This window comes from Verticillium dahliae, genomic scaffold (genome assembly GCF_000150675.1).
Source record: "Verticillium dahliae VdLs.17 supercont1.1 genomic scaffold, whole genome shotgun sequence".
Lineage (NCBI taxonomy): Eukaryota > Fungi > Ascomycota > Sordariomycetes > Glomerellales > Plectosphaerellaceae > Verticillium > Verticillium dahliae.
In genome coordinates this window covers 979,039-1,007,007 of record NW_009276921.1, presented here as the reverse complement: position 1 = coordinate 1,007,007, position 27,969 = coordinate 979,039, and the positions used below count along the sequence as shown (strand labels likewise).

Here is a 27,969-nt window from a genome sequence, read left to right as displayed (position 1 = left end):
GAATGATATGTCACCTTGCCTCGATTGCCTTGCAAGCTGCCTGAACCAGAGTCTTCGCCGTTTGAGTCTAGCGTTTGCTGCCCCGTCGTTCCGTCCCTCCCGCGCTGCTGACAGCGGTGGCGCCAACTGATGATCCAGAAAAACAAAACCTTGCCAACAAACAGCAGGGGAGCGCCCCTTTGCTTGCTTTTTTCGATCACCAGAGTCAAGCCCCTCCGAAAACCGAAGAATGTCGCTGGGCATACATGTACTGGTATCCGTCATGGCCTACTGAACGAAGACGGCCTTGCGAGTCAGTTGACGCCCCGGTGCGCAAACTTTGTGGAGAAAGAGACCAGGAAGCAAGCAAACATCACTCCCTCGAGCCTCTTCATGATGCGCCTTTGACACACTCATGGCGCGTTTGCCCACCCCTCGCGACCACTAAGCATCGCCGCCTCATATTTCGGGACCTCTTTGTGGCGGAACTCGGTGTTTGCATCCGCCTTATGAGGAGCTCATGCCGGTAACCGTCTGGATGTCGCGGCCATGGGCACCGTGACCGATGCGTATAAATCACAGACGTGCCAGATCAAGCATGGTAAGACTCGACTGTATTTCCGCTATGCGCCTCCGCACGGCAGAGTTGAACCCGTGCGACAACTGCCGAGGAAGTAAGATGGGGACCGAGCAAGCGGTGCGTTTGTGAGCTGGCGATGGCGTTACCGCGGGATGGGATGTTCTACACAGCAAACCTCTGTCCAGACGACGTGCTTCTTTACTCAAGAAGTGAAAACTACCCCCCAAATTTGTATCCGGTATCAAACGCTACCTTGTGTTTCTCCTCGCTGGTTGTCACTTCGCTTCTTCATGATCTGTGCGTTTCGCTAATATCGCCATGTCTTACAAGACCAGTAGATCTTCATAAGCTCGGGATCTACCCAGATCCCGCCAATAATGCGGTAGCCCATGAGATTTGACGTGATTAACAGGCAGGTGGCGTCGTCTTGCCGGACTGGGACCGTGTCTGCGCGTATGATCTTCCCGCTGTACCTTTGGTGGTCATGTTTATCTCGGCGGCCAGCCCTACCGGCCGGTTGATGGGCAATTGCTCGGATCGTTGGATATCCGAGGCCTGGCCTTAAGCTTTCAGCTTGTCTTGTGTGACCGCATGCTTTGAAAGCTGTTGAACCTTTGGTTATTGAAGATCTCTCAACTGCAGTAATCACATCTCTCGTTTGCTCTGGCAACAGATGCAGCAGTTGACATTCTGAAAGCGAGTGCGACGAGATACGGCTGCTCGAGGAAGGATAAACTAGTTTAACTTGAGTAAAAAGAACAAGCGTGTTTGGGTGTAAACCCATAAGACATGCACCTTTGTGTTGCTGTCTCGATAACACCAGTCCCTTCGGCACCCATATCATGCCTGCTGAGGTTGATGTAAAGTTCCAAATCATCAAGACTCTGGTTCATACATGAGAAGTCTGAAGTGGGGATATACGTACAGGGGCATGGGGAGGATTTTGAGAAACCGATACATTTCACCTCGAAAATCGTGAACCACGTCAACCAGGCATCAAATTGCGACATGCTTTCGAGTGGTGCTTCCTTCCAAGCCATTCACGAAATGAGGAGGCACTGTTCTGAGATCCAAGTATGAGAACGACAGCCATTGATATCATGCTCAGCTGGAGAAAAACACAACGAACATCCTGATACGTTAGACAGTACCGTGATATTCGGCATACCGCATTACAACATCTTGGCAGGCCCTGGACATACACGGCTGGAGACACTTGTTGATGCTTGTCAACATTCCAATAGTAAGGCGACAGAATTTAGAACATTGTAGTTGATGCTCATCCACAACATGATGAGACGCCACAGGGCTCATGGACCGCCACGGATAATCTGGTGCGGCCCCGGCATTCTCTGCGAGCCCAAACAAAGGCACCTCGATGTTGCTGCTGCAAAATTGACGACTAAGGAGAAGGCGATGAAGTGATGAAAGAACCATAGCCAATCCTGGAGGATACTTAAAAGCAGACTCGGCGACATGGCGAGACACCTCTAACAGTAGATCCTCCCTCAACTTCGTCATACTCAAAGCAGACAACGACGCCAACATTGTGATACGCAGGCAACCCATTCCTCGAGATATTTCCCGAAGCAGAAATGAGTGGCCATTCCCATATTGAACTCCTGGGACGACCCGTGTATATTAACAGGGGTGAAAGGACACATGAGCATGCTGCCACCTCGGTCATTTCCTGTGGTCCTACACCCTATCCCGCACGGAATTCCGCAGTGAGGATGAGGATGAATACAAGAACTCACAGCATCGATAAGACCAGGTCGTGTCAGCATAAGCAGCCTTAAATCATCATGACCAGACGAAACGGCTTCCAGTGCCATATCGACTCGACCGGTATAAACGCCTCGAGTCACGGAGGCACAAACAGCGTGTACAAACAGCACTGAAACCACAAGATTTCAACGACGTCGCCAGCCCTGGCACAGAAATGTCAGGCGCAGGGCCAACACGACGCGGTCCCACGCATACTGTTCATGTTGTCAGTCGTCGAGACGAGACTACCAAGCAGGCCGAATTGATGGGTGTCAGGCCATGCGATTTGACATGTTGGAGGGAGTCCTATCAGGCTCATCTTCATGAGTGGGACAACCGTCAGACCATGTTTCTGCCGTGCGTCGTACGACTTGGGTGCCCCCGGTGTGCTTTGGTGGTACCTGTACTACGACGCGCATAGTCGTGTGCCCTGTCTCTTCACCCTTCTGCCGGGACACACAAAGTGCACACCACAGACCTTGTGAAAGTTGAGGCTATCTGACAGAAAGACTAGCCAAGCATTGAAAAAGGATTCGACATGAAGACCTCACATGTTCGCACACTTGCCAGAGGTAGGAGACGGGGTGCTGGCAAGCTACAGCCATGTACGTTCTCCAAACTCTGGCCACGCGCGGCCGATTCCTCGCTTTGGTTTTTCGCTTTTGATCAAAGCTTTGATTATTCACTTCCATGACCTCTCTTCGCGACCGATCTGCTGACATTGAGGATCCTGACGGCATGAACTATTGGCAAGTCACACGTCAGCTGTCAGGTACGAGCTGGCGCGTCACTCGCGCCCGCCGGACCTCGAGGCAAAATGACACAGATGATAAACATGTCAGCGTGTTGCATGGCGCGGATGGAGTTTCCAAGCGAGCCCCGCCCAATGCAATCCAACAGAGGGCAGCTGTGGCGTAGCCGAACCTTCATCACCACTTTCATAAAGAAGCATTCTAGAAAGGAGGATCTGGCAATATCTGTGCAGGGGTGGCCCGTCATGCTTGGCCAGGCAGCAACGCCCCAGGCAACGCAGCCAGATGCTGGGTCCAAAAACCTTCGAGGACATCCCAGCATGTCGGATGTATGCTCATATGCATCGGTCTCTGGTGGCGGACTGTACTTGTCCCACGGGTCAGCTGCGATCTGGGCACGAAGCTGAGGCTGCCTGCCAAGAGGACAAATGTGGCGCACCCAAAGGGGCTGAGCCACGCAGGAGTAACCCGTCAAAGCATAATGGGTGTCCTGCCGAACAAGTCACCGAGGCTGGGCTTTGTGAGGTTCGTTCTGCACAACTTTTCGAACTGATGGGTCCCAGAACAGAGATGTGGGAAGGTAGACGTGCGTAACGGGTGCAGCCTCGACCCGAAGACGAAGGATAAAGGCCGTGAAGCGGGTGCTGCCTAAAGACGATGCTTCACGTGGAGGGTGAAGATGGTCACACAGGTCAGTCAGGTCGTTAATGGGCTCGTCTTGCGTTGAGTCATCTTTCCAGCCCGTCTGCTGTTGGAAGACGTTCATTGGCCCGGTGTCGATAGATCTTCCCCTCGAGGCTAGCAAGGTCGCCAGCACAGCCTGGAACGACTCGGACAATCCATGGGGCACGCACTCAGTGCCGAGGTCGGTGTTCCCAAGCTGTCTTCCAGCGAGAATTGCATCATGTCCGCGAGCAGCATGTAACCGGTCCTCTGCCGCCGTGGCGCAAGATCCGAGGCGTCGTGATGAGACGATGATAGGAATGCCTGCATCATCTTGAATCCCTATCGTCGTTGAACAGGGCGGCGGCCAATCAGATGCTGACGCGGAGCGGAGCGGGGCTGGTTCGGCGAGTGTGTGACATGGCGATAGTTCTGAGCTGCAAAATTCCTGCAGCTGCAGCTTCCTTGCTATGAGGCCTTCACATTCGTCCTCGCTTGTTGGGTTGGGCGCTGGCGGGTCTCAGTGACGCGGTGGAGTCATACTGCCAGCGATGGCGGGCAGCCTCGACACCACATCGTTTCAATGAGGAGGGCAGGAGACCTGAGGGAGGAGACCTGGCATCGTGCTGGGGCTTTGTTTCCGTGAGCCGTGAGCCGGAAGCAGTCGAGGGTTTCGCAAGTGCATGGACGATGGCACAAGCGCCCGGCGAATGAGTCAAAAATGGCATTTGCCCAAGTGATGACCATGGGAAAGACTCCGGCTCTCCGTGTGGCTGACGATGCGCTTTCAGTGGGTGAAGCGGAGACCGCCAGTGGGGAGGAGGGTCAAGGGTGGTGCACGCCCGATCGCCTGCGTTTCGGGAGTCGCTGTTGCCAGTCAAGCCAGTGTAAGATCCCCGCCAGTCTCTCCTCTCTCCTCTCTCCTCTCTCACTCTCTCACTGCCTAGGTATGTCCCTAGGAAAGGAAGCCTTGGGACATGCACCTTGGCATCATCGGCCCAGCCGTCAGCCTCCCCGCCCAAAACGAGTGCAGGTCGTCCGTCAGGCATCGCCGCAGACCCAGCCTCGGCGGTCACGTTGATTCATACAAGAGGCGGAGTGCTTCGTAATAAAGCCTTGATGGGCCCACGCCGATCCATCATCGTCAGGATATCGGTCATGAAGAAGCACGTCGAGCGTCTTTGGACATGCAGCTGTGTTACACCGCTCATTGCCTGCCATGAGTCCGTACTCCGAAAAAACGAAGGCCCCTTTCGTGGCGAGATGGATACGATGGATGAAGCGACGGCCGTCTTGGCTCAGAAAGGCAAGGTGTTCTTACCAATACGGCGTAATTGCAGGATTGGAAAGCGTCTCCTTTCATTGGCAGCAGCCGGACCATCCGGTCGTGGTTGACGCACCTCGTCGAACACACTGACACTAACATAGGTAGGTAGAGGTAGTCGTGGAGGTGGGTGGCCTGGCATGGCTCGACTGGATGGCCCGGGTGGGTGGTCTACGAGCCTGGCCACGTATTGGCGAATCGATTAGACTAGTCCTGGCCGGTGCCACGCATCGTCTCCAGGCAACAAGATGCTCGTGCTGCGGGATACAGGTAGATGCTGCATTCAAGAAGAAGGCTGGCATTTGGTAGTACATGGTAGGCCTATCGACCGCAAGGCACTTGGGAGCTCGAAATCGAAGATAGACATTGCCCTGCCACGACCGTGAGGCTAGGCCTCATGACTACAGTACCTAGGTACACCAGCCGGAGTGACGGACTGCCCGAAGCGTGCAGCCGTCGGGCCCGTCGCGGATGGGCTCGGATGTCTCGAGTACCCATGGCGCATCAAGACGAGACGGGATCCGAAAGCCGGTCCTTTCAGCACAGAATGAACAGAACAGCTGAGCAGGCTCGAAAGAAGACGGGTCACTGGACCCCGTCACGATGAACGATACAGAGCGACTGTCTGTTTGCCTGTTTGCCGTTCCAAAAAGTCAGTGGAAAAGAGTCAGGACTGTACAGACGTGGCTGTCATCTGGAGATGGAGGCACTGTTGGATCGAAATGGGGCTTGCCGACAGCAACAGGACTTGGGCGTAAGGGGCCAGGCGCCAGAGTGTGGCAGAAGGGGACAAGGGGGAAAATGCGAGGGGGGGGGGGAAGAAACAGGAGCAGGTCTGCAGCTGTGACCACTCGTCAACCACTCCTGTGTCGAGTGGTGTGCAAGGTGGATCAAACTATGGAGCACAATCTGCAAGTGTGAGCCGGACGGCCAATGGGATGGCGCTCGAGACCGCCCACACAAATACCCATTCATCCTGTCCCCCCTCAAAACCCCTCAACTTCCCCCCCCCTCGCCTTGGAGGTTGGAGGTGTGTCGCTGTCAAGAGCATTTGCCAGAGCCCGCGAAGCACATACAACCCGAAACTGCTGCAGCCGTGCTAAGTCGATGCCTTAGGATAGCGCCCTTCAAAACGAGTCAACCACCCACCCACGCGTGATGGTTTTGCCTGCTGTCTCGTCCCCTCCCTTTTCCTCTTCATCGATCACAGCCGCCGCCATGTTCGATTCCAAGATCTAGGTCGATAGCGACTTGTTGAAGTCTGCACATCGGAGTCCTTTTTCTTCTCCTTCTCTCAACAGAGGTCAAGAGGAACATCGGACATCTCCACTCCTGCCTTTTGTTTGCCTAATCCGTCCCTCCATCTCTCTCTCATCTCTGTCACGTCACTTGTGTGTTCCGAACACAGTCACAGGCACAGACACAGTCATCCGGTCACGTTATACCTGCCCACTTCTCTCGCGAACTGGCCCAGAACAACACGACTTGACACCCAAACCTGACGACTCGACACGGCACAGCCCAAGCAACTTCTCGGTACATCCTTCGCAGCGGCATTCACTTGTTCCTTGCGAAAAACCCCGAGACTCGTCTGTGCTGTCCTTGTCATCCACAGCCACTCACTCATTGCCTGACGCAACTCACCGCGTTGAGCCGAAACCGACACGACAAGACAACTACACCCCAGGCCGGGTTCTCCGTGGTCTTTTTTCTTCGCCTCGCCCGGGCTCTCCCCCCCTCCGCCACTCCAGGATTGGAAGCTTGGCCTTGCCTCGCCCCTTCCCCCAAAGTGCAATCAGACGACGCTTGCACCGTTTCTTTCACCCCCAGCGCTTTGACCAGGCACAGCATCATCTCTTAGTCACACCCTCACCCTCCATCCCTCATTCGCCCCCTTTGGTTTTCCGTCACTCTCCGCGATCGCACCTCTCGCCACCCCACCACACTCCCTGCCAGCTCCCTCCCAGCTGTCACCATCGTCTCGTCGCCGGCATTTCTCGGAGTTGGCTGCCTGACTCCTTTGCCACTCGACCCCCCCGGAAAGAGTCATCCAACACCTCACTGGACCAGCCTAAGGCCCGAGACCCCAACACTTGGGACAACCCCCCCCCCAGGCTCCGACTTCGTCACACGCCAACCCAGCTGGCCTTGTCGCCATTTGCCTTCCTGCCTTCGCCCCTCTGGCCACGTTAAGCAAAGCACGCGGCCGACAAAAGGAAGAGTCACATCTCGACTCACCTGCTCAGATAAAGTCGCGCTCGCAACCATCAGCCACACCCTGATCGTGACTTGCATATACGTCGCTCAACGTCGTCGTCGCCCTCCACCTCCAGCCCTCTATCGTCGACGTCCTCGCCATCAACCACTCCTCCACCAACAACTCTCACCCCTCCGCCTCTGATCATATGGTCGCTCTGCAGTAGCACCCATATAATCAGCCCTCTCCTTCAACCCGCTTTACGGTTTTGGGGAATCGCCAGTCATGCTGTTTGACACAACTACTTTCACCACTCCAGTCGTCCGCCTCGTCTCTTCCGGTTTGATCCTCCGTGTCTCGTCTGCCACAGACTCTCGCGTCTAAAGCTTTCGCTCCATACCAACTCGTCTTGGATCCTGCAGCAGCATTCACGCGCTACTGCACGACCCGCATCCCCCCCTCGGTATTACGACACACGGCAACCACGGTTTCAAATCGGTCGAACGCTTGACGACGACTGGAGGTGCTGCTTGCGCTCAAACTTTACCAGTCTTCTTCGAATCCGACCTCAACGCTCCCCCCACCCCCTCCTGCGCTCACCTCGATCGAAAATGAAGTGCTTCGATAATGATTCGTCGGCCTTCATAACCTCTTCCTCCTCCTACCTCAACAACTCTTACAGCTCCTCCCTCGACTCCGCCTGCTCCGCCTCGTCCGCTCGGGCCTGGTCTGCGGCGTCGTCGCAGTCCTCCACCGATACTTCTCCCAACACCTCTTCCGACTCGGACTCATGCGACGCGTATCCCTCCACACGCCGCTCCGTTGCGTGCGACCAAGCACCACCTGCTATCCCGGCCGAGCTGCGCCAGAACCCCCGGCGATCCAACGGCTCCGGTTCTAGAGCACCCCCCGCACTCGTCCGCCAAAGCGACCGCAAAGTCAACTTTGTGGACACACTTGTTGGTAAGCAACCGTTACTGATTATGATCTTCTGTGACCCCATACTTAGACTTTTTGTGTCCATTCCAGATTCCTCTACACAGATCGTCGAAGCCATCTGGCCACTTTCGTCGGTCATCTGCCACAATGATATCGGCGGCAAGGCCGTTCTGCCCCTGCGCACCTTCATCCAGGAGACGCTCCGCAGATCGCGCACCAGCTACTCCACGCTCCAAGTCGCCCTGTACTATCTCATCCTGATCAAGCCCCATGTCCCCAAGCACGACTTCACCATGGAACAGCCGGACGACCGTCATGAGTGTCGTGCTCTCCAGTGCGGCCGCCGCATGTTTCTCGCTGCTCTGATTCTCGCGTCCAAGTACCTTCAAGACCGCAACTATTCCGCCCGTGCCTGGAGCAAAATCTCCGGTCTTGCAACAAACGAGATCAATCAGAACGAGTTGGCTTTCATCTTTGCCGTCAACTGGGAGCTTCACATCACCGATGACGTTTTCCAGCGCTGGACCGATATCGTCCTGAAGTACACGCCTCCATCCCCGCCACCCCCAGGCTCACCTTCCGGACCTCTCTACGCCCAGCAGAGCGCCAACTGGAAGAAGGTCATTCTCCTCCTGAACCCCGGCCTCGACAATATCGGCGGGCTCTTCCCCGCGGCATCGCTCAAGCTCAAGTCGCGAGAGCACGCGGCGCCCTCGGGTTGCAACATGCCGTCTACCCCATGCGACGCACCGATCCAAAGTCAATCGGCTACAAGCTCTGCTGATGCGACCCCTACTCCTCGATCCTACGTCGCCCCCCACACGATGGAGCCCGTGCCCGCTTCCACGTATACGCCTGGTCGCTATGTCCCTGCGCTTGGTCTCCTGCCCACGCCTCGCATGACCCCCCAGCTGACTGGACAAAGCACTCCTGCCGTGAGTGCTGCGTCCTGTCTCCTGGGCAGGGGCTCGGCGATGGGTCTGGCCATGGCTCAAGCCTCAAACGCCTGCGCAGCTCAGAACCTCGACAGGTGGCAAGTTCCCGTCACTTCCTCTCCGCACGTTGCTTTCCCCGTCCGCCGCACTTCCCTGGCCACCTCGGTGTCCACTGCTTCATCTCCAGAATCCATGGTGTCTGATTCTTCTCGGGCCTCACGCTCGTCTTCCATATCCTCTGCATCGTCGCTCGCTAGCGCGCCAGCCCAGAAAATGGGCGTTTCGGCGCGATTCCGCAGCGCGAAGCTAAGCTGTGAGAGACTGAGTTCGAGGCCTGCAATCACATCTGTTCCAGAAGATTTTGAAGACAACTACCTGCCGTCCTCGCAGGAGTCCTACAACGGCCCTGTCGGCAAGCTCGAGGGCATGGCACTGGAGGCTATGAGCTGCAGTTCGGAAAATGATGCTGCCAGGGCTCTGCAGGCACTTCAAGGCTATCAGTACCCTGTGGTTGCCACCCCCACCGGATGCTTGTCGCGCAAGCGAAGCAGGGACCTTCTCGAGAAGTCCTCGCTCCAGGAAAATGTCCGCGAGATGCTGGCTCGTTCGGAACTCACTTGGTCAAACTCATTGAACAGATCTCATACGGACGTGGTCCCTGAGGCCTCGGCGGAACGCGGCTCGCCGAGGAAGCGCGTGTGTTGCGCTACCGAAGCAGCCCGCAGTTCGGTTGCCACGAACTCTCATTTCGCCCTCGGTGGCTACCGTGGCCCCGGCATGTGGGAGGGCATCCTTAACTAAAACAAAAAAAAAACGGATTGGTTTGTCTCCAATGTCATGGACTTGCCAGCTTTTTTTTTCTTGATTCGCACACCAAAACTTGATACACCTGGTGTACAACGTCTTTGCTTTTTTTTTTTGTACCGAACGAACTCGGGCAGGAACGGAAAGGAGCATATGATACCCCTCCTTGACAAAGTCCGACCCAGCTCATCGACGACTTGCATGGCGTCAGAGGCAGGACAAAACGTGGTAATTATGCATCTTCAGGAGCCGGGAACATGGTTGGCGGCGGTGTGGTGGTTTCAGCATGCATGTCGCTCTCGCTTCTGTACGATCACAAGGGGAGAAGAAAGAGGGAGTAATTCTTGTTTTTCGTTTTGATTTCTTGTTGGTTTCACGGTGACGGAGCTATGGTGGTGGAGGCAAATGAAACGAAACTATGTACAGTGCTGCGAGACGAAATTCTTCGAACGGCATGAAGCTGGAGAAGGGACAGCGAGTCAGCCCTGGAGGTTCTTTTCCCGAAATGGCGGACGCTCCAGGGCCAACGACCTGCGTGTTACGCATGACACGCCTGAGGCCGTTGAAAAGCGACAATTGGCAGAGGCAACTCTGGCAACCATCAAACAGCAAAAAACGCAATGATGCTGTGCGGACCTAGGGAAAGACAAAACACTGATAACGAGCAGAGAGTTAACAGCCATGACGCGGCTGCATTTGTGCACGAGCGATGAAGCTATAGTCGAGAGATGTATAGCTAGCCTTGGCAACCAATTCACACGCACGACGCAGACCACCTGCGCTATCCATACCGAAATCTGAGATGCGATGATTCCTTCAAGTGCTGCGTTCCGCAACAAACTGCTTTGACGAGTACCAGATAAGGACCTGGCCTCAGTGGTAGGATGCCGTTTGATTGTCAGGCATATCACGGTCTATCACGGTCTCGCGGATTTGGCATAAGTTGGGTAGGCTTGGACCAGCCATCATCCTACCTCAGCCCCTGTCCTGTGTTCGGCATGGCGCCTTGTGACTCACACCGATATAATAGGCATGACACATCCAATAGCACTTCACCTCACTCCTCATAGTGTGGCGTCTCGTATGCCACGGGCCTTGACAGTTGCTTCGATGCGGAGCTATCGATTGTGCGTGTCTGCGAAGCGCTTCATCAGTGAAGCGCGTCACCCACAGGCTCGAGACGTGCTGGCCAGGGGGTCGATATGACCCGCAGACGTGAGGATGCGTGAACCGAGGATTGTATCTCTCTCTCTCCTCGTTTTCTTCCGACTTGGCCTTGCACCATTCGACTAGGAGGCCTGGGGAAGCTGACTGGATGGATGGTTGGCTTGGCGCAGGCTTCATTCGCGCCTGATTGTCACAGTTTGTTAAGACGGGAAGTCAGACAGGAGACCTCGGATGGCTAACTGAAGGCTACAGGAGAGAGAAATGAGGCAGTTTGTACGCGTCGAGGGTGCTGACTGAGAGCTAAGCGCAGAATTATCGCGGCTGTCGATTTGGCCACTCCTGGCAACCTAGCATGACCACTCAAGGTATCAGAGCATCACCAGCCACCACGTGGGAAAGGCGATTGCCATATGAGAACCTGAAGCGGGAACCTTTGATGGGTTTTCGTGCATATTCGATAACATCCAAACAGGCGATGTCGGGCCTGGCTTGGCTCATCTTGACAAATGATACACCGTGTCCTGACACGTTCCCTGACCCTGCTCTGTTATTCGGTCAGGGAGTAGAATTGGACTTCTGCGATCATGGTCCTCGCTGGGATGGTCACGCAGATGGGGAACCCGCCATAGTCTGGATCCTCGTTGGGCATCAGTGCCACTTGTCCGCTCCTCGTCTCATCCCCGTTCAGCACCCGCGCCGTCTTGAGCTGACCCGTTGCCTCGTTGACAATCTTCTTCTCCTCGAATCGCAGGATTCCGGTGAATACGCTGTCCTCGGCCCCAGCCTTGGCCGACACCTGAAAACCCCAGCCAATGAGCAGAAACTTCCCACCGCCGCGATGGATGACCATGCCGGCGCCGGGGCCAGGTTTGCCGAAGACGAAGGCCCGTTCAATAGTGATGTGGAATCCGCCCCATGTGCGGCGTACAAGGGGGCTCGTGTCTTTTGCATTTGGAGCCGAGGGGATCTCGTCGAAAAAGAAGCCCACCGAGGTGTCCCGGCGACGCTGGGCATCAAGCACAATGGCCGAAGTCGACTTGAGGAGGCCAAAATGCTTGGTGAAGGGGTTCGTGCCAGGCTCGAGCGTGTCGATGCCAAAAGGCGAAACGCCCATGGCAGCAAAAGTACCGTAGGCGGCCCAGATACGGCGCGCCCCGTAGTCGTCGCGCCGCTGCTCAGGGATGAAGAGGGGCTGGTTTCGGTGGCGATACTTTTCGCATGAGCTTGCGTAATCGGTGAGGTAGACGTCGGGTGCGATGAAGTCGAGGCGCGGCGCAAACTTGATCCAGATGTCCAACACGTTGGAGCACGCGCCGCCTGATGGGTAGTCGCCGGGGGAACCGCCTCCGCCAACGACGATGGGGAAATCGTTGTCCGAATCCTCGCCGGCATAGTTCAGCCACACGTTTGTGTATAGGGGTATGTCGTATTCGGCCTTGCCGGCCGCTGCCACGTCGTTGAGATACTTGGCATAGTGGTATGCCATGAAGAGCTCATCCGTACGTGGGCTGGTGCCAAAGATTGTTTCCCAGTTGCCGTCTTCCGGCACTGATTTGGGGTCAAAGTGGCTCAGGTTCATCGTCTTCATGTCCGCGTGCAGGTTGTCCCAGTCCGATACGAGATGTTGGACAAGGTCCTGAGGAACAGCCTTGCCGAAGGCCTCGTTGGCGACGTCAGATCCGTCCCTCGAGTCGCCGAGCAGGCCTGTCTCGTTCTCGACCTGGACCATGATGACGGTCGAGTGGGCCTCATCAAACGCTTTCAAGTGAGACATCAACGTCCCGAAGGCCCTGGCGTCCGCCCGGCGCACTTCGGGGTGGAAGATGGAAACGACATCAGCTGTGCATAGGCGTCCGCCGGCCTTCCTCAGCTTGGCGCGAGGGAAGCGCCTTGCATTCGTCTTGACCCATCCGGGGGTGTACGTGGAAAGACCTGCGGACATGTGGTGTAAGTAGCACTCTCTGCCAGCGAAACACGGACAGCCCACGCACCGTTTTTGAACGACCCGAACCACAGCAGGATCAGATGCAGACTGTGCTTGCGGGCACCTTCAATCACGCTGTCCAGTTCCGCAAAGTCAAACCTGTCCTCTTCGGGCTCGATGTCTTCCCATGTCACGCAGCCCAGCAGCGTGTTGACGTTCGTGTCGACCATCTGCTGCCAGACAGTGTTCATGTACTCGGCGGAGGTGAGCGAGGAGTTCTGCAGCTCGCCCCCTCGTATGAGAAAGGGCTTTCCCTTGACGATGAGCTGCTTCGACCATTCGGTGTCGACGAGGTGCGGTGTTTGCAGATTGTTGTTCGCCATGTTGGCGACGTTGTGGAAATCTGGGATGTAGGCGGAGGTTGTTGGATACGCAAGAGCGGCTTGCCAATGACCAGGTACGGCCTGGGAAATAATAGCAATGAGGAGCCTCGAGCTATATGAACAAAAGGCCCGTCCGACGGTCCGGACGGATACACTGAGGCTCGGAAGCTTGTGGTCGATCGGTGGTCACTCCGCGCGAGCTCGGGGCTCCATGCCGTGTCATTGGCTGGCATGCGGTTCTTCCCCTCAAGTCATCGACTCGCCTTCACCCTACGAGGTCCGCCATCAACTGGACGTAGACTTGCGGACGGCAGCTTTCGAGCTCGTATTTGCAGTTCATGCGCTCCAATCACATGGGTTGCGTGCTTGCGTGTTCCTGAAAAGCATGCTCAGCGCGCCGTGGCAGGCTGCAACAACCCTCGAACAGGCGAGTCCCAGATTGGGCGTCGTGTGCTGTTGATATCTGGACATGACGCTGTAACTGAAGGACCGCAACAAGAGTGGAAAGCCCCACGAATTCGTAGTCGTCCTTCAAAAGCGAAGTCTTGTGGTAACGCGATGGATAGTATGTTTTTGATTAGATATATCAGCTAATGCTTGATGGTGAGTACCTCATACAGGGGTCGTGGCGCAGTGGTAGCGCGTCTGTTTTGCATTCATTCGAATTTACAGAAGGTCCCGTGTTCAATCCGCGGCGGCTCCACTTTTGCCATTTTTCGACAGCTTCGCACCAGGGCTCACTCAAGCTGTATAACAACTGCCCGCTGTTGGTTGCTTTTGCACATTTTGTTCTAACAATAGCAGAAACAACGACGACGTGAGCTACGAGTGCAGTACCGTATTCTTTCCGTCCGCGACGATTTATCCTGGCATTGGCATCTAGCCGGTAACGCCGACCCGACAGGTCAACGGGGCGAGGTACCCGGAAATCAGTCTCCGTGCCTACCCACGCATCGGGCTTTCTCACCCATATCATAAACGCCATCACATCTCCTGGAAGCATCATGCCGGACCCTCATCTCGACATCACGGCCTCGCTCCCCGCTTGGAATCGTTTGAACAATGTCGACCTCATCGATGTCATTCCAAAGGAGATCCCCCAAAGTGGATTCGGCTTCGTTGCCGCCCGCGCTCTGAGCCGCGCCGAGGAGGCCCTGGACTCACCAGCATTGGCAAGGATCCCACGTGGACTGGTCTTGTCCAAAGAAGCCGTTGACGATCACGCCAAGGTCGATGGACACTTCCGCGTCCTGCTGGATGCTGTGGGCCGCAAGGTGCGTTGCGCGAACCCCGGTCCCCGCGACTCGTCGCTGGCTCTGGCAAACCGGCTGATATAGGGCTGCAGTCTACCAGAGGAGACGCCTGTCTGTTCCTCCTGGTGCAGAAGGTCTTGGCCGCTCATCCGCAGTCCGGCCTCGTTTCAACGCCATGGACAGAGTACGTCAAGTTCTTGCCCCGTGAAGTCCCCGTCCCGACCATGTGGTCGGAGCAAGAGCGGGAGCTCCTTCAGGGGACGTCTTTAGAGGTACGTGGTGAACGTTGCCCTCTTCTCGTGCCCACTTGATGTTACACACGACCTCGTCCTCCTTTCGCCCTGATCTGTCTGGCCGATCAAACATCCTCTGACCCGCTCCAGCTTGCCGTGAGCGCCAAGATCCAGGCCCTGACCAGCGAGTTTGAGGCCCTACGAGAGAAATCGTCCGATCTCCCCTTCTGGCACGCCATCTTCTGGGACACGAACAACGTCAGCCTGGCCGATTGGTTCCTCGTCGACGCATGGTACCGCTCGCGCAGCCTGGAGCTGCCCAGCGCCGGCGTGTCCATGGTCCCCGTGCTCGACCTGGCGAACCACGCCCCCGCGCCCAGCGCGTACTACGAGGAGAGCGCGCGGCGCGAGGGCGACGTCGAGCTGCGGCTGCGGCCCGGCAGCACGCTCGCTGCGGGGGACGAGGTGACGATATCGTACGGCGCGGGGAAATCGGGGGCAGAGATGCTCTTCAGCTACGGCTTCATCGACCCCGCGCGATCCACCGACACGGTCGCCTTGCCGCTGGCGCCCCTCGAGGACGACCCTCTGGGCAAGGCAAAGGTCCACAGCTTTGGCGGGCCGAGGACTGTCGAGCTCACCCGGACGAGCGGCGGTGCCGTGGCGTGGACGAGCCCGTTCGCGTGGCTCGCCTGTCTCAACGAGGAGGACGGCCTGGCGTTCGCGATCCTGCAGGACGTCGGAGGAGGTCGGGACCTAGGGGTCTTCTGGCAGGACAGCGATGTGACGGCGCGGGCAGACGATTGGGAGACGCTGGTCCGTGACCATCCGCAGTACAACATCTTCAGACTACGCGTCGTGGCCGTCCTCGAGGCCCGCGTGGCTTCGCAGCTCGAACGCATGCAGACGATCGAGGGCGACCCCCGCGACGCACCACCGGGCCAGTCACACAGCATTCACACTGGGTGTCTTGATGCCGCCACCACTCTGAGGGAACAAGAGGCTAGTGTTTTGCAGGCGGCTGCGCGAGCCCTCGAAGCAGAGGTACGTCCTGCTGCTACTTTTCCCTCCCCCGCATCTTCCCCAACATCGCCCGAGCGTCCTGTTCCGCGAATATACCGCTGCGATGGCCTTTTCCCTCGTGTCAGACGTATCACTGTCTTTCTGATATTTACTTTCCCAACTATTCCTATTCCCAGCACCGTTCCTGCCAAAAGTCGTCGAGGCCTCTTTTGCCCACCCTTGCGACAAGAGGATCAGGATGAGAAAACTTGGGCCGCAGTGATTGGACCGCCACAGCTGACAGTGCACAGAGAGGCGAGCTTCTCGCTGACGATTCGGTACTGGCGTATCTCGGATCGATGGAAATTTCCCAAAACGAACAAGTGGAAGAAACGGCGTCCAATGACAGCGACGACTTCAGTTGATGGACGGAACGCCATGTGCACGGGACGATCACGGGCATACATGTACTCGCTTCGCCCCCCCCAGACAGAGGCTGAAATCTGGAGCGGCGAGTGCATTTGCGCCGTGGCTTCCGGAATGCCAATATCAGTTTGGGTTCTGGAGTGGCATGATGCGTCTCGGATAGGGTGGAAGCTTCACTGGCGGCATGGCGATGGGGACTGGGGTCCCCAGGCAGCCCTGCTTCCGTTCAATCGTACGGTATTCCGACTACTCCCAAATGACTCTCCGGCGGCGAGTCAGTACTGGATGACCGTCTCCTGGTGATGGAGATGCCCGAGATAGTTGCACAATACGTCTACTCGATATCCTTTCACTCCGAGATCCAAGCCGTCAAAACTATCAAGCTTCTTCACGCACAGCTTTCTGGCTTCTTCCGCTTGGGGCAATGACCTCTTACTGACGTTTTTCGTAGATCAATGCTGGGTCGCCGCCTAGCTCCTTATTTGCCCAAAATTTGCCAAGGTGATCATGTTGCATCGCGTGTTCATTTCGGGGAACGATGTGCGGGGAACCTACTGACCTGAAGAGGCCACTCTAGCACTTGGGCACTCTTACCGCACACAGTCCCAACGTCTGGCGATCGTGTCCATTCCGGTCAGCAAGCATTGTAGGCAACGATTTTCGAGTCAAGTCCTCAGACGCATTGCTGCGCCATGTTGTACATGGTAAGATCAATGAAGCTAGAACAATATTCGAAGAACAACAGAAATCGTGACTCAACTGTTCTTGGGCAGCAGCTGAGTATCACCTCTTCTTTTCCGTGGAAGCTTGGCTTCTGTGGCGCACTGGGGAATCAATCCGCCTCGAACATGGTGGCAGCCCATCTCCTTAGCGCCAGCACCGAAGGATTCATTTGGAAGCATTGTTGCGCCTCGATTCTTGACGTCTTCAGAATGAAAAACCAGTACGGGCTGATAATGATGATGAGAGAGCCAGACTGTCGGGATCCTAGGCGGATCACAGAGACGGATGTCGTGGCACGAATCTCTTGCAGAGGCCAAGCATTATAAGAACATGTGCCCAGCGCTTATGTCATTATGATGGCAGCGGCAACAGGTAGCACGAGATGTACGTCGGGGGCCAGCGTCGGGACATGCCGTCGTCACGATACAGGCCAAGCACAGAGCGTACCGCAATGCGCGGGCAGTCGACCACAGGACCGCACAAATGCGTCGGCCAAGGCGAATAGTGAGAGGCCGTGGAGCAGGGATCGGCCGACTCGGCGAGTGATCTGAAGAACCATTTCGAATGCACCAATACACGAACCAACACTACCCCAAGGTTACGGTCTCTGGGCGCGCCGGCTGCTGGCTGTTGTTGATGAAATCGCAGGATGATCCTCGTCAGACCTTCACAGCCAAGCTGGGGAAAACATGGGGAACCGGGGCCTTGACGAAGCGAGCAGGATTATCGAGAAAGAGGCCTAGGGCAGCTTGGGACTTTTCCACCACCGGCACCTCCAGAGACGGTGGGGCGGGCCATTTGTCCCTTGCTGTCGACCCATGGCTTGAGGCTGGAGCGACCCTTTTCCTCGCCAAAGCTCGGCAGACATGCTTCTTCGTTTGGTGATCAAGTGTCAACCTGATGGCAGCCGAATTCCTTGGGGCCTTTCGTTCGTATTCTGGCGGGACATGGGCAGCAGTGGGAAAGTCGGCAGGACGGCACGGTCTCTGGCCGGGTTCCAGGGTCGTCGAACAGGTGGTTTAGAATTTATGTTGGGGGATTATGTTGGTGCAGGAATCGAAAAATGTAGCTCGCTACATGTACACGCTTGTTCTGCAGACGGGAAGGGGAAAGCACCGCCCTGCCTTACGCTTGCCTACCTAGGTACCTTGCACTTGCTTTCGTGTTGCTGCAGGGAAGGCACAACTAGGAGACTCGTGAGGGTGCCCTGGGTGCGTTCCGTGGTTGCGTGTAACCACAAGTAGAAGTGACTGGCCAGTGGTCCCTTGTTGGCCCCATTCGCCTCCCCCCGGTCTGCACTTGGGAGCGGCACACCACCTCGGTGGGGCATCAGTGACGAAGCAGGGGTATCGACCGCCAATGGTACCGTGATGATTGGCAGCAGTAGAAGGGGCTATCCTCCCCGCGCTCTCCTCCTTCTTGCCCCAGATTCCGCTCTTCTGGTCACCCCTCTCTTCGTGCTCGACCTTCTAGGCCGGGAAGTCCCTGTGGAGTCCCCCCTCCCCCTGCCCACGCTAGGTACCTACCTACCTACAGCACAGTGCGTCGTGTGCCTGCCTTCCTTCCCTTTGAGTCGCGGCACCAGGGCTAGCTCCAGCGTCCGCGGCAGGGCCGCTGAGTCGCCCACCCCCCGGTTTCGGGTCCAAGGCACTGTCCTCCCCTAAACTCCACCCCAGCCCACTCACCGCACGCTGGTCTTCTTCACGCCTTGTCTTGTCGACATCATCCACCTCCTCTCTTACTCTTTCCCCTCAACACATACCCCCCCCTCCTCACCCCTTCCCTCACGACTGAAAATCTCCACTCCGCTGTAATATTCCTCTGGACGACACGATCTTGAAACAAAAAAAAAAAAATCTGAACTGAGCCGCGAACACGATCACCATTTGTTACAAGTCGACTCGAATCGACTAGAGAGAACGACACGCACGCACTTGGTCCGCAACACCCGCGCATTGGACAGACAGCTTACGCCCCGATACGCCCACCGCGTGACACGACCTGTAGATTCTGGACGCTAGCCGCACGCCCCGACTAGTTGGACTGGAAAATCCCGACGATCCAGTCAAAGGCACAAAGCCAGCCTCACGACAGTTTAGACTCCAGAAAGCAATCAATCACGACCAATAATTCAACGAGCGCCCTCCCACGAGGAAGAACCGCCGCGATGCCCGGCATTCTACCCATGAAAGTCATCAAAGTCGGAACAAGTGCCCAGAGCCGTATAGCGCAAGCTTGCGACCGTTGCAGAAGCAAAAAGATTCGATGTGATGGTGTTCGCCCGACCTGTTCTCAATGCGCCAACGTCGGCTTTGAGTGTCGCACGAGCGATAAGCTGAGTCGCCGTGCGTTCCCCAGAGGCTACACTGAATCCCTCGAGGAACGAGTGCGACAGCTGGAGAACGAGGTCAGGGAACTGAAGGACCTGCTGGACGAGAAGGATGAGAAGATCGACTTGCTGTCGAGGATGCATGGCAACCGTCGCCCCTCCATTGGCCCGACAGTCTCCTCTCCACCATGTGAATCGCGCAAAGAGTCAACACCGCCTGTCAAGGAAGATACATTCAAGGTGCAGGCGTCACCCTTACTCCTTGGCGTCGAAAACTCGGATTCGTACTTCATGGGCCCCTCTAGTGGCCGAGGCTTCATAGGTGAGACTCGTACCCCTCTTCCTTCTGCCCCTCGTGGTTCAACTTGTCTCTGAAACTTACACCCGTCAGAATGTCTCAAGCGCAAAATCCAGGAGAGCGGAAAGTCATGTCCAGATTTCAACCCTGAGGCATTCCTGCACATGCAAGGCTGTCCGCCGCTGGTGCCTGACCCCGTGAGCTCGAGGCTGAGAGTGCCCCCGAGGCTATTCTCTGACCGCTGCGTCAATGTCTACTTCCAAGAATGGGCACCTCTCTTCCCCGTGCTGCATAAGCCGACCTTCTTGCGCGTATACGAGGAGTTTGTCGCCGACCCTGAGAAGGTTAAGAATAACCACAAGATTGCACAGCTTCATCTGGTCTTTGCCATTGCGGCCCTTTCTGGCGAGAACCCAGACTTAGATCAGATCGCCTCCTGTGAGCAGCAATGGCAGGGTGCGGTCGACACAGTGCTCATGGAGAACTCCATGGCCACTCTGCAATGTCTCGTACTGGCACTCATCTACTGCACCGTACGGGCGGACTATAAACGTCTACAGCACTACAAAGGCATTGCCGTGGGCCTGTCACACCGCCTTGGCTTGCATCAGAGCCAGAAGCGATTCTCTTTTGGCGCCCTGACTATCGAGACCCGCAAGAAGGTGTTCTGGACCTTGTATACTCTAGATTGGTAAGACCCGACATCTCCCGCTGCCTCGTTGCTTTTTGATTGACACGCGCAGTTTCTCTGGTGCCATTCTCGGGTTGCCAAAGCTTTTGAAAGAGGAAGACATTCACGTCGAGTACCCGTCTGACACGGACGACGAGTACGTTACTGAAAAAGGCTTCCAGCCCACTCTTCCTGGAGAGTATACCAAGATTTCGAGCGCTTTGGCTCTCTTCCGGTGCTCCCGAATTCTGGGCAAGGTTCTGGAGAAGAATTACCCCGCAGCTGCCACACATGAACTGTCTCTACAACAAATGTCTGCCATGGAGGCTGAGCTCGACGAGTGGTGCTCTTCTCTGCCAACACATCTCAAGTTGACGTTTGCGCAAGACAAGCCCTCGACAGAGATCACGGGCAGCAGGTCGCCCCTTTTGTCGCTCGCCTTCCACTATACTCGAATTCTGATCTACCGCCCTGCCATTGGCTCTTCACTGGGTCAGAAGGCAGCGCCTGCACTCATCTCCACCGCCAAATCAAGCAAGCACATCATCCAGATCTTGCAGCTCTTGGAAGAACGAGGAATGTCTTTCTCCTTCTGCCTTAACAAAACGGACACGCTCATCCTCAGCGGCATGCATCTATTGTATCAGAGCGTAGGGCTTAAGAAGGAGAGCAAGCTTATGAAGGACGTCGAGAAAATGGTGAACGCCGTCATCAAGATTGTTGCGCAGGCAAAGGCACCTGGCTGGTATGACTTCAAGCGTGTCGCTGGCATGCTCGTCCAGGTCGACGAGGCGGCTATGCCCAGCCCTCCGCCGCCGAATCCAGATGCTACGCGCGCTTCGACGACGCAACGTGGATCGCCACCGGTAACTGCCGCAAAGAAGAAGGCTTCTTGCTCCCAATCCAAGCCAGCGAGTGTCAGCATTTCGTCGGCGGTTGAAGCAGATCGTCAACGTCATCACGAGAGGATGCGCCGCCTCACGGCACCCAACCTGCAACGCCCTGACCTCTACCGCTCACAGTCTCGCTCATCATTCGAAAGCTTGCAAAACGATAACGGAATCCGACGCGACCAGCGCCACTCCATGTCCCAAGAAATTGGAGTCCACGCAAAGCGCCAGAATCTTGATTTCCTTGCACTAGGCGCGAATTCGGACGGTTCCTCTCCATCGTCGCCGACACGTGCTCGGCAGCAACAACAACAACAGCAGCAGCAGCAGCAGCAGCAGCAAGTGGCTTTGCCTCGTGACCAGCAACAATGGCCTCAACATGTACCACACAAAGCCTCAAGTGTTTCTGCATCTGAGTGGGAAGCACTCTTGGGTTCCATGGATGGCGGCCTCAACAACGTCTACGATGCCATCTACGGTGGACCCGGCCTGACTATCAATGAATCTACGCCCACTTCGACGAACATCAGTGGCTGGTCACCAGATTCGTGGGACCTGACGAATTTCAATCTGGGAGACTTTGGAACATCCGGTGCGCCTGCTCCTAGCACGCTCAGCGTGAGCGAGGAAAGCCTAAGTTCCGGAGAGGACCTCTCGGCACCGAGCGAGCTGAACTTCAGCCTCGACAATATTGAGTACCGGAGTGCTCTGCTTGCTGGGTACACGAACAGCGATGGCTTCATCGTTGATCCTTTGGAAAGCAACTATGCTGTTTAATCAGGGGTAGCTTCAAGATGTGGCACTTCCTTTACACTCGGTTATTTTGTTATGACTTTGATCAAACTGTCGGTTATGATTCCCCCCCGGTTGGATTCTCTTTTAGGCACGGCGACAGCTAGGAAATATGTCGGTAGGTACCGCGTCGCAAGGGACGTCTTATGTACGAATTTGATTTTCCAATGTCAATTCTTTTGCACCATGAACCTTGACAGCTGCTTGTGAGCATGTATGATGAGATTGAAAATCGAGTTTGAGATGCCTCGTCATGTTCGTTACGGAAGGTGACGACTTTCTGCACGTACAACGAGGCTTGCCTAGGATCGCTCACCGCAATCGGCATGACAGCGTGGACAGCAGACTTGGGTATCATTTCAACGTCTACGCTGACCAATTACAATGACGTTATGTCTCGTCCATCATGACCATTCCTCCGTGAAATCGCGCCCTCCTCTCTCTTTCGTCATCGACACACACCTCGAACGACGTCATGGACGGCACCTTGCTGACGCCACATCATCCAGTGGGAGGGGGCCTCCTGAAGCGCCTTGCCGGAGTTTGGCGCAGATCTCTGATGGGCCCGGGTCTTGCGCTGGATTTTGTGATTCTCAAGAGCAGCAGATCTGGCCTGTCTCTCATGATAAGTCTCCCGTCGGCCGCGTCCTTGCGCCCTGCGTGATGACATGCACTCAACGGCCATGTCATGGGGGACCTGGCTACGTGAACTTGGTGTGGATGATATCGGGGTTCTCATGCCAGTCGTCGATGCTCACCCACATCTAGCCAGTCAGTATTCGAAGGGCAGAACAAGAGGAAGAAGAACAAGAGGAAGAAGAAACTCACCTTGCGGAAGGTGCTCAGCCCAGCCAGGATGCTCCCGCCGATCCAGGTAGAGTACTTGCGCTCGGGCGGCGCAAAGATCTTTATCCTCATGTCCTTGACGGCCAGCCGTTGCAGCTCGGTCAGCAGACGATCGCCAAAGCCCTTGGTCAGGGTGCTGCCGCCGGACAGGACAATGTTGCTGTAGAGGGATTTCCTCAGGTCGAGGTCTGTGCGGTTGATGGCGTCGACGACGATCTGGTGGACGCCGGGGTACTCGAGGCCGATGATCTCGGGGTCGAACAGGATCTCGGGCGCGCGGAAGCGCTCGGCGCCAATCTGCGTCGATGGGTCAGTGGGTTAGGCATGAGAGGAAGGCAAGGCACGAGAGGAAGGCAAGGCACGAGAGGAAGGCAAGGCACGAGAGGAAGGCAAGGCACGAGAGGAAGGCAAGGGCACGAGAGGGGCAGGAGAAAGGCGAGAGCACGCACGCACCTTGAGCTTGTGGCCGTCGGGCAGGACGTACTCGGCCGTCTTGGGCTGGTCGCCGGAGCGCTGGATCCACTCCTTCTCCTCCTTGCGCGGGTCGTGGGCGACGTAGGTGACGGACTCCTTGATGAGGCGGACGACCTCCTTCTCGGCGCTCGTGTGGAAGACGTAGCCGCTCTTGCGCAGCAGGGTCTGCATGTACTCGGTGACGTCGCGGCCGGCGACGTCGATGCGGCGGATGCTGCTGGGCATGGCGAAGCCCTCGTAGACGGGGACGGCGTGGGAGACGCCGTCGCCCGAGTCGAGGACGATGCCGGTGGTGCGGCCCGAGGCGTAGAGCGAGAGGACGGCCTGGATGGAGGTGTGGAGGGCGGGCACGTTGAACGTCTCAAAGAGGATCTGGGCGGCAATGTCGCGGTTGCTGCGCGGGTTGAGGGGCGGCTCGGTCAGGAGGACGGGGTGCTCTTCGCTCAGCGTCTTGAGGCCCTCGCCGTAGACGTACTCCCAGATCTTCTCCATGTCGTCCCAGTCGGTGACGATGCCGTGCTCGAGCGGGTAGCGGATCTTGAGCAGGCCGCGCAGCTCCGTGGCGGCCTTTTGGCCGATGAAGACCTCGCCCTCGAGCGCGCCGGCGAGGACGCGGAGGTGCTTGGGGCGGCCGACAAAGGAGGGGAAGTAGCACTTGGGCAGGTCGTCGCCCGCGAAACCGGCGCGGATCGTGCCCGAACCATTGTCGAGGACGATGGGGGCGTTGTGGAGGGAGTCGGTCATCTCGCGCGAGGCATGGGAGACCGGGGGCGGCCTCGCCTACGTGGGGGTAGATTGGGTCCTCTGTTGTGGAGGGGACGGCGGGCTCTGGCAGACGTCGTCGGTCGGAGTCGATGTGCGAGGTCTTGTGTGTGTTCTGTTGGGTTGGCTCGTGAAGCAAGGTATCGGAGGGTCGGTCGGGTCTCGCCAAGGTACGAGATGGGGGTGGGTGGTGTGACTTTGTCGACGAAAGCACAAGTTGGCGCCACGCAGATGACTCGAAAGTGGACAAAAGGAGACACGCTTCGCTGATGGTGACGGTGAGGTATCAAGGCAGGGCAACGGCCGTCGTCTGTGGTGGGTTCGAAGTCGGTGGAATGGCATTCAGATTACTTCAAGGAGAGCGAGCTCCAGACAGGCACGACGCGGTGACACTTGGGGAAAGCTGCAGGGGCGCGAATTGGGGGTCTAGCCCAAAGGGGAACCATGCTGTGCACGAGTCACGGCCCCTTTTTTTTATAGTGATGGCGCCTCTATAGTTGCCATGATGTGCCCCGACAACTCAACTGCCGAATTATTGCTTCAGGTGCATGTGCTTTTCTTCTTTTTAAAGGAAATTGATTGATCCGGAATCCCAAATCGAGCGACTGCTCCCATCCCTAAACGCCTTCTTCTATGCAGAATGTTTGCTGTATGTACAAATGTGGTATTCAGCGGTAGCTTTGCATGTGTCAACAAAAAAAGAAAAATGAACAGCCATGTTCCTGGCTGTCCCAGGCCATCGCAAGAAGATGAATGTATTATTCTCCTCTTCCCGGCGTCTTTGACAATGCGAAACTGTCGCGACAGAGCAGCTCAGACGCGGCCGTCCACGATCATGGCGGCAGCGTAGGGCCAGCCGAGCATGGCGCACATCATGGGAACATAGCTGTTGGAAGACTTGTTAGTCGAGCTGCTTCGAGGTGGTCAAGAGACCCGAGACGAGGCCAAGGAAACATACATGGTAGCGTTGAAGACGCGGTTCTTGAACATCTTGGAGTAGTCTGGCTTCGCCGCTTGAGCGGTCGTCATCCTCTGGAAGGGATGAGGCTCAAAGGTGCGGGCCATGTTGCGCATGTTGGTGAGGAGGGAGAATTGCCTGCGCTGCGTGGCGCGGAGGGCAGAGCGGGCGACAAAGGCAGACATGGTGATGTTTGGTGGTGATGTTTGTGTGGTGGAGTTGTGTGTTTGTGAGGAGAGTTGGTCTCAAAGATGTGTACACTTGGGGTCTTCAAAGTTGACTGTGAGTGGAGATGTCGTCAAAACAAGACACAATGGTTGAATGGAGAGGCTGGTTTGTTGGTTTCGAGTCGAAGCTGAAGCTGTTGCTGGTGATGATGAGAGCAGAGACAGTCCAAACAAACACACCAGTCTACGGCACATCTTATATCACGAACACGGCATGTGCGATCTCCCGCCGGTGTGGTCGGGATCTGGGGATCTGTTCCTGAATGCGCCGGCTTCCCCTTGCCGCAAAGTCAAGATGGGCAGATAGTGGACAACTTTGCCCGTGGCATTGCCGTTGTCGTCAGGAACCCGGCGCGCACGAATAGCGCAGATCATGCCACCCACCTGCCGTCGCCGTGTCATACGTAGCCGTAACATACGACAGCGACACCAGCCCAGCTGCACGCATCTGGACGAGCTGGCCGCAATAAGCTCAGGCAAAGGCAGAGGGCAGGGAGAGCAATCGGTCGACCTGACGATGTCAGCTTGCGTGTGGTGTGGTTTGTTCGCTTTTCGTGGTGCGGGTGGCATCATATGGGCTGATCGGAGACGGCCGAGTCGCACCTCATTGGCCGCCCTCGGTGTCTGGATTCTCGGCGAATGGGAGTCTCACCACTGCACGTTCCTGGCCAATGATGGGGGCCCTGATTATCCCGACGAGCCTCCCTAGGTGCCTACCTACCTTACCTACCTAGCCTGCCTAGGTACTTACCTAGAGTACCTCCTGCTTGACAAGTTATACACCTGATGAATGAACCTTGACAATATTTCTCTTGGACGAGGATCGGCACCATCCCGGACGAAGACGTCTCCCGCCCGTCGTCTAGTGCATCGTCATCTGGGCGCCGGAGATTGTTCTCGTTGCTGATTCTCGGGACCTGAGCCGCTCGGGCGAGGGAGGGGCTGCCTTATCGCTATCCCCATGTGACCATCGCGAGGACCCTGATGAAAGCGCGACGAGTTCTGGACATCGTGTGCCGTGCTCTGCCTCACCAGCAGCCGACCCAAAAGCGCTGTCCATGGAACTCTGCCCTCCGCCACCACCACCACCATGCCATTGGTAGACCCCGTGACCATGGCCTCCACGCCGACCAAGCCCACGACGGCTACCGCCGCCGCCGCCGCCCTGCAGCCCGTTCCGATCCAGCAGACGCCGGCTGGCCAGGCCGGCCGCTACGTCCACCCCGTCGTCCTCCTGGCGCTCTTCGGGAGCCAATTCAACGCCCTCGTCACCGATCCCGTCCGCGTGCTGGTGACAACGCTGCCGATCGTCGCCGCCGTCCAGGTGGCCTACGTCTCGCTCTGCCTCCCCGCCGCCGGCAGCCAAGATGCAAAGCCGGCGCGGAAGGCTAGGCCCGGCGAGAAGAAGAAGCAGGATGGCAGCGGGCCGAACCCCGTCATCGTGAGTCTCTCTCTCTCTTTCTCTCTGTCCCCATTGCTCTCGCAGCACATGTGTACTAACCATGCTACCCGTCCACCAGGCCCTCTTCCTGTCGCTCCTCATGACGGCCCTCGTCACGCCCGCCCTCCACCTCGCGTTCGTCCTCTTCGGCGCGCCCTTCCTCACGCACATCCCGCACACGCTCCTGCTTTCGACGAACCTCGCCCTCCTGGCCCTCTTCCCCCTGTTCTACGTCCACGGCGTCGAGGCCAGCGCCTGGCTCGCCATCGGCTCGGCCATGGCCCCCTGGGACGAGACCTTTGGCGGCCTCGCCGGCGCGCTCTTCGGCGCCTGGCTCGGCGCCGTCCCCATCCCTCTCGACTGGGACCGCGAGTGGCAGAAGTGGCCCGTCACCATTCTCTACGGCTTGTACGCCGGCTACGTGGCCGGCAAGGTCACGGGTGGGTTCCTGCTGTTCGGCAAGAGGATGGTCAGCCGCGTGGAGCGGGACGACAAGGAAGAGTAGAGCAGAACAAGGCGCAAGGAAGACTGCGAGCTCCTCTTACGCCGACGCCGCACTCTCACACCCCTAAAAACATGAACCTCACGGCAGAGTCGATGATTATATCGGTCACGGGTCATGTACCATCACATACAGTGAGGAATGATATAGATAGAAAGACGGACACAACGAGACGGGAGATGTCGACAGGCTTGGCAAGCATGTGCTCCGAGAGAGGTTTCCTGCGATGCTGGCCACCAGCCAAATGTTGGCATGTTTGATGGGGTGAATATGAGACCGGAGCCTCGGCTCCAGAGTGCCAAGCACCAGACGCACCAAGAATTGGGCTTCCCTGTACAAGCCAGCAAAAAGTAGACGCAAATCAAACACAAGGCCTGGACGGCCGTGCACGAAATACTCGTCGTAGCGGCTTGGATGTGCCTGTTTTTAGGCTTGGCCCTGTGAATAGCAACGAAGCCACTGACGAGTCAGGTACAGACAGGCACGAGGGGCCGGGGGCTAGATCTTTGGCATCCGATCTGGGTGCGCACATCATTCGGTGCCGCCCTGCCTTGGGGTGTGTGTACAAGTATGTGTACCTTACGCAGTTATGTGGTGTGGCTGGTGTGCGGCGAAACATCAAAGCGCTACGGGGCCATGATGATGCCATCCTGGCGTCGAAGCGCGGCACACATCATGCTCAGCCCTATTTACGGACCAGCTCTCGCTTGTGCTCATCTTGATGAGATG

At 56.8% G+C, this 27,969-nt stretch overlaps 8 protein-coding genes and 1 non-coding gene across 9 annotated transcripts; 5 read left to right on the top strand and 4 right to left on the bottom strand.

Annotated features, from left to right (window-relative positions):
- Nucleotides 1-3,580: 3,580 nt before the first annotated feature.
- VDAG_00305 (uncharacterized protein) lies at nt 3,581-4,469 on the bottom strand (the record flags this gene model as incomplete). Its single annotated transcript, XM_009651682.1, has 2 exons — nt 3,581-4,178; nt 4,285-4,469. The coding sequence occupies 2 exons, from the start codon at nt 4,467-4,469 to the stop codon at nt 3,581-3,583; spliced, it is 783 nt and encodes a 260-aa protein (XP_009649977.1).
- A 3,090-nt stretch (nt 4,470-7,559) lies between these two features.
- Nucleotides 7,560-9,937, top strand: VDAG_00304 (G1/S-specific cyclin pas1; the record flags this gene model as incomplete). The annotated part of the gene is made up of 1 exon (XM_009651681.1): nt 7,560-9,937. Exon 1 carries the CDS (start codon nt 7,874-7,876, stop codon nt 9,935-9,937), a length of 2,064 nt encoding a protein of 687 aa, XP_009649976.1. The 5' UTR covers nt 7,560-7,873.
- A 1,717-nt stretch (nt 9,938-11,654) lies between these two features.
- Nucleotides 11,655-13,414, bottom strand: VDAG_00303 (DNA recombination protein; the record flags this gene model as incomplete). Its single annotated transcript, XM_009651680.1, has 2 exons — nt 11,655-13,039; nt 13,099-13,414. 2 exons carry the CDS (start codon nt 13,412-13,414, stop codon nt 11,655-11,657), a joined length of 1,701 nt encoding a protein of 566 aa, XP_009649975.1.
- A 619-nt stretch (nt 13,415-14,033) lies between these two features.
- VDAG_20050 lies at nt 14,034-14,117 on the top strand. Its single transcript has one exon. It is a non-coding gene; the product is annotated as a tRNA-Ala (tRNA).
- A 301-nt stretch (nt 14,118-14,418) lies between these two features.
- Nucleotides 14,419-16,327, top strand: VDAG_00302 (SET domain-containing protein; the record flags this gene model as incomplete). Its single annotated transcript, XM_009651679.1, has 4 exons — nt 14,419-14,688; nt 14,760-14,939; nt 15,051-15,944; nt 16,214-16,327. 4 exons carry the CDS (start codon nt 14,419-14,421, stop codon nt 16,325-16,327), a joined length of 1,458 nt encoding a protein of 485 aa, XP_009649974.1.
- A 2,891-nt stretch (nt 16,328-19,218) lies between these two features.
- On the top strand, nt 19,219-22,015 carry VDAG_00301 (transcriptional activator protein acu-15; the record flags this gene model as incomplete). Its single annotated transcript, XM_009651678.1, has 3 exons — nt 19,219-19,702; nt 19,772-20,369; nt 20,422-22,015. The coding sequence occupies 3 exons, from the start codon at nt 19,219-19,221 to the stop codon at nt 22,013-22,015; spliced, it is 2,676 nt and encodes an 891-aa protein (XP_009649973.1).
- A 716-nt stretch (nt 22,016-22,731) lies between these two features.
- Nucleotides 22,732-24,094, bottom strand: VDAG_00300 (alpha-centractin; the record flags this gene model as incomplete). Its single annotated transcript, XM_009651677.1, has 3 exons — nt 22,732-22,794; nt 22,859-23,173; nt 23,330-24,094. The coding sequence occupies 3 exons, from the start codon at nt 24,092-24,094 to the stop codon at nt 22,732-22,734; spliced, it is 1,143 nt and encodes a 380-aa protein (XP_009649972.1).
- A 580-nt stretch (nt 24,095-24,674) lies between these two features.
- On the bottom strand, nt 24,675-25,442 carry VDAG_00299 (uncharacterized protein). Its single transcript, XM_009651676.1, has 2 exons — nt 25,071-25,442; nt 24,675-24,998 (listed from the first exon to the last, which is right to left on the bottom strand). Exons 1-2 carry the CDS (start codon nt 25,253-25,255, stop codon nt 24,926-24,928), a joined length of 258 nt encoding a protein of 85 aa, XP_009649971.1. The 5' UTR covers nt 25,256-25,442; the 3' UTR covers nt 24,675-24,925.
- A 945-nt stretch (nt 25,443-26,387) lies between these two features.
- Nucleotides 26,388-27,243, top strand: VDAG_00298 (glycosylphosphatidylinositol anchor biosynthesis protein; the record flags this gene model as incomplete). The annotated part of the gene is made up of 2 exons (XM_009651675.1): nt 26,388-26,738; nt 26,818-27,243. The coding sequence occupies 2 exons, from the start codon at nt 26,388-26,390 to the stop codon at nt 27,241-27,243; spliced, it is 777 nt and encodes a 258-aa protein (XP_009649970.1).
- Nucleotides 27,244-27,969: the final 726 nt, after the last annotated feature.